General features: G+C 56.8%; 1 protein-coding gene across 1 annotated transcript; it reads right to left on the reverse strand.

Moving 5' to 3' along the window:
- Window positions 1-343: 343 nt before the first annotated feature.
- LOC103775406 (cadherin EGF LAG seven-pass G-type receptor 1-like) lies at window positions 344-3014 on the reverse strand (the record flags this gene model as incomplete). The annotated part of the gene is made up of 1 exon (XM_008942855.1): window positions 344-3014. A coding segment is annotated over one exon (2671 nt), but the record flags the coding sequence as incomplete, so codon positions are not given.
- Between the last annotated feature and the right edge of the window lie 5 nt (window positions 3015-3019).

Below are 3019 nucleotides of genomic sequence, written 5' to 3' on the forward strand. Positions count from 1 at the left end.
TACACCACTGCAAGTTATACCCTCTGTTACCTTCATGCAACCACATCAGAAAAGCTTCAGCCAAAGAACCACCTCAGCTGAGGGAGCGTAAACTCTTCCACGCACACTTGTATTTATTTACCCTCATGATTCCTGTTTACTAACAACTTCAGTGCACCACTTCAATCCACAGCACATGGGCTTGATATGTTTTTGTGGTTCCTCTCCAGAAATTTTGCACAGATTAATGCTTCAGGATCCAAAAGCTGTGCACTAAACTGCAAGTGGGTTATTTATGCCCATGCCCCCATACTGGTCTGACCAGCAGAATGACGTGCTTTATGAGCCTCAAACGCTTGCTTACCTGAGACCGACACTTTCATCAGGGCTTCCAGGGGTCTGTTGTTGTCCAGATCACGACTGAGTTTGAGTTCCCCGGTGGCAGGGTCCAAAAGGAGCAAGTTTAACTCATTGCCTTGCACAAAGGTGTAGGCCAGGCTGTCAGATACATCGGGATCGTGAGCTGGGATCTTGCCAATCACACCAGAGGGGAAGCTGTTGGACTTGTTGGTCACGTAGTTATTGAAGAGGATCTGGAAATCCTGCAGCACAGGCGGGTTATCGTTCTGGTCCAGGAGGCGGATGTGCACTGTTGCCCGGCTCACAAGAGGGGCTGAGGTGGCCTGCACTACAATCACGTACTCTGTCCGGCTCTCGTAATCCAGGTCCATTAGAGCTGTGAGGTCTCCGTTGAGTAAGTCTAGTTGGAAGACCTCCGGGATGTTCCCCTCTACTATCTGGTACATGATCTGTGCATTGGTCCCCTCATCGGGGTCAGCTGCGCTGATTCGTGCCACAATAGAGCCCACGGGGCTGTTCTCCTCCACAAAGATGTCAAATTCATCCTTCTCAAAGACAGGGGGGTTGTCATTGATGTCCAGCACAGTCACCTGGATATCCACGGAGGCTTTCAGCGGGGGGCTGCCCCTGTCCACAGCAAAGGCCCGCAGGCTGTAGACAGCCACGTTCTCGCGGTCCAGCTTACGCAGCGTGCGTATCACTCCAGAAGTGGGTTCGATGTAGAAGTCTCCATCTCCGTCGTCACCACCTTGGAATGTGTAGAGCAGACGGCCATTGAGGCCCGAGTCACGGTCGGTGGCAGACAGCTGCAGGACGCTGGTGGAGAGCGGCACATCCTCAAACACCGAGCCCTGGTAGCGGTCGCGCAGGAAGTGGGGCGCGTTGTCATTGGCATCCAGGATGAGGATCTCGACGTAGGTGGTGTCCGACTTCTGGGGGATGCCATTGTCATGAGCTGTAATGGCCAACGTGTACGAGGCCTGGTCCTCGTAATCCAGCTCCATCAGGGTGGTGATGGTGCCTGTGTCAGGGTCGATGCGGAACTGGGGGATGTTGTCGTCCAAAATGTAAGTGATTCTCGCATTCTCCCCCGTGTCCTCATCCGTGGCACTGATGGTGACAATAGAGGTGCCGATGGGCTTGTCCTCACTGACGCTCACTGTGTAGTGGGAGCTCTGGAAGACTGGGCGGTGCGTGTTGGCATCTGTAACGTTGATGAAGACCTGGACAGTGTCGAAGCGAGTGCCGTCAGAGGCAGTGACCGTGAGTACATACTGCCTTTCCTGCTTGTAATCCAGGGGCAAGGCCAGCGTGATCAGTCCCCCTCCGCTCTGGCTGGTGATGGCAAAACGGTTCCTGGTGTTGCCACTGGTGATCTGGTAAGTCACAACACTGTTAACGTCTCGGTCCACTGCTGTCAGGGTCAGGACACTGCTGCCCACAGCTGCGTCCTCGTTCAGTCTGAGGTGATACACCTTCTCTGTGAAGGTGGGGTTGTTGTCATTCACATCCAGGACAGTGATGGACACGCTGGCTGAGGAGGTCATGACCGGCACACCATGGTCTCTGGCCTCCACTCCAAAGTGATAGTTCTCCACAGTCTCTCGGTCCAGCTCTGCAGCCACCGTGATCCACCCTGTGCTGTTGTTGATCTGAAAAGGGAACCCAGAGTCACCAGCTACAGAGGCACCTCCAGCTGACGGTGCCATCTCTATAAGTTTGTACTCCAGGCGGGCATTCTCCCCAGAGTCAGCATCCACAGCCTGGATGTGCAGCACCGAGTAGCCCAGAGGGACGTTCTCCAGCACTGTGGCCTGGAAGGGAGTGCTCACAAAGATGGGGGCATTGTCATTCACGTCCACAACCTGCACTGACACCATGCCACTGGAGTTGATCAAGGGAGGCCTGCCCCCATCCTGGGCTTTGATCCGGAGCGTGTACTCCCGGATAGTCTCATAATCCAGAGGGTTGATCAGGTCGATAGCACCAGAGAAAGAGTGGATGTAGAACTGGCCTTTCAGGTTGCCGCTCACGATGCTGTAGTGCACCTGGGCATTGCTGCCCCGGTCCTGATCTGTGGCCTGCACCTGCAGTATCTGGCTGTTCACCGGGGCGTCCTCCGGCACCTGGACCAGGTAGCGCTTCTCACTGAACTGAGGGTAGTTGTCGTTCTCATCCTCGACGGTGATGTGCACCATAGCCGTGGCGCTGCGTGGTCCCGGATCCTTGCCCTGGTCGTTGGCTTCCACAACCAGGTGATACTCAGAGACCTCCTCGCGGTCAACCGGGGCTCGGGTCCTCACGACGCCGGAGCGCGGGTCGATCTCGAAGACGCCATCGCCGGCCCCCGGCTCCAGCAGGCGGTAAAGCATGTTGGCGTTGGCCGGGGCGTCCCCGTCGGTGGCGCGGATGGTCAGCACCTCGTAACCCACCTCGAGGTTCTCCCGAATGCTCTCCCGGTACTCCGGCTGCTCGAACACGGGCTCGTGGTCGTTGGTGTCACTGACGGTCACTGTCAGATAGGTGGTGGCGGAGCGGCGGCGCGGGGAGCCGTGGTCGGAGGCGGTCACTTTCAGCACGTGGGTGTCCTTGGTCTCCCGGTCGAGGCTGCGGGCAGTAACCACGCTGCCCGTCTCGGCGTCGATGGAGAAGTAGTCGTTGGAGCGCTCGTCAAAGAGCG

The sequence above is a fragment of the Merops nubicus genome, unplaced genomic scaffold, assembly GCF_000691845.1.
Source record: "Merops nubicus isolate BGI_N331 unplaced genomic scaffold, ASM69184v1 scaffold50336, whole genome shotgun sequence".
In the NCBI taxonomy this organism is placed as follows: Eukaryota; Metazoa; Chordata; class Aves; order Coraciiformes; family Meropidae; genus Merops; species Merops nubicus.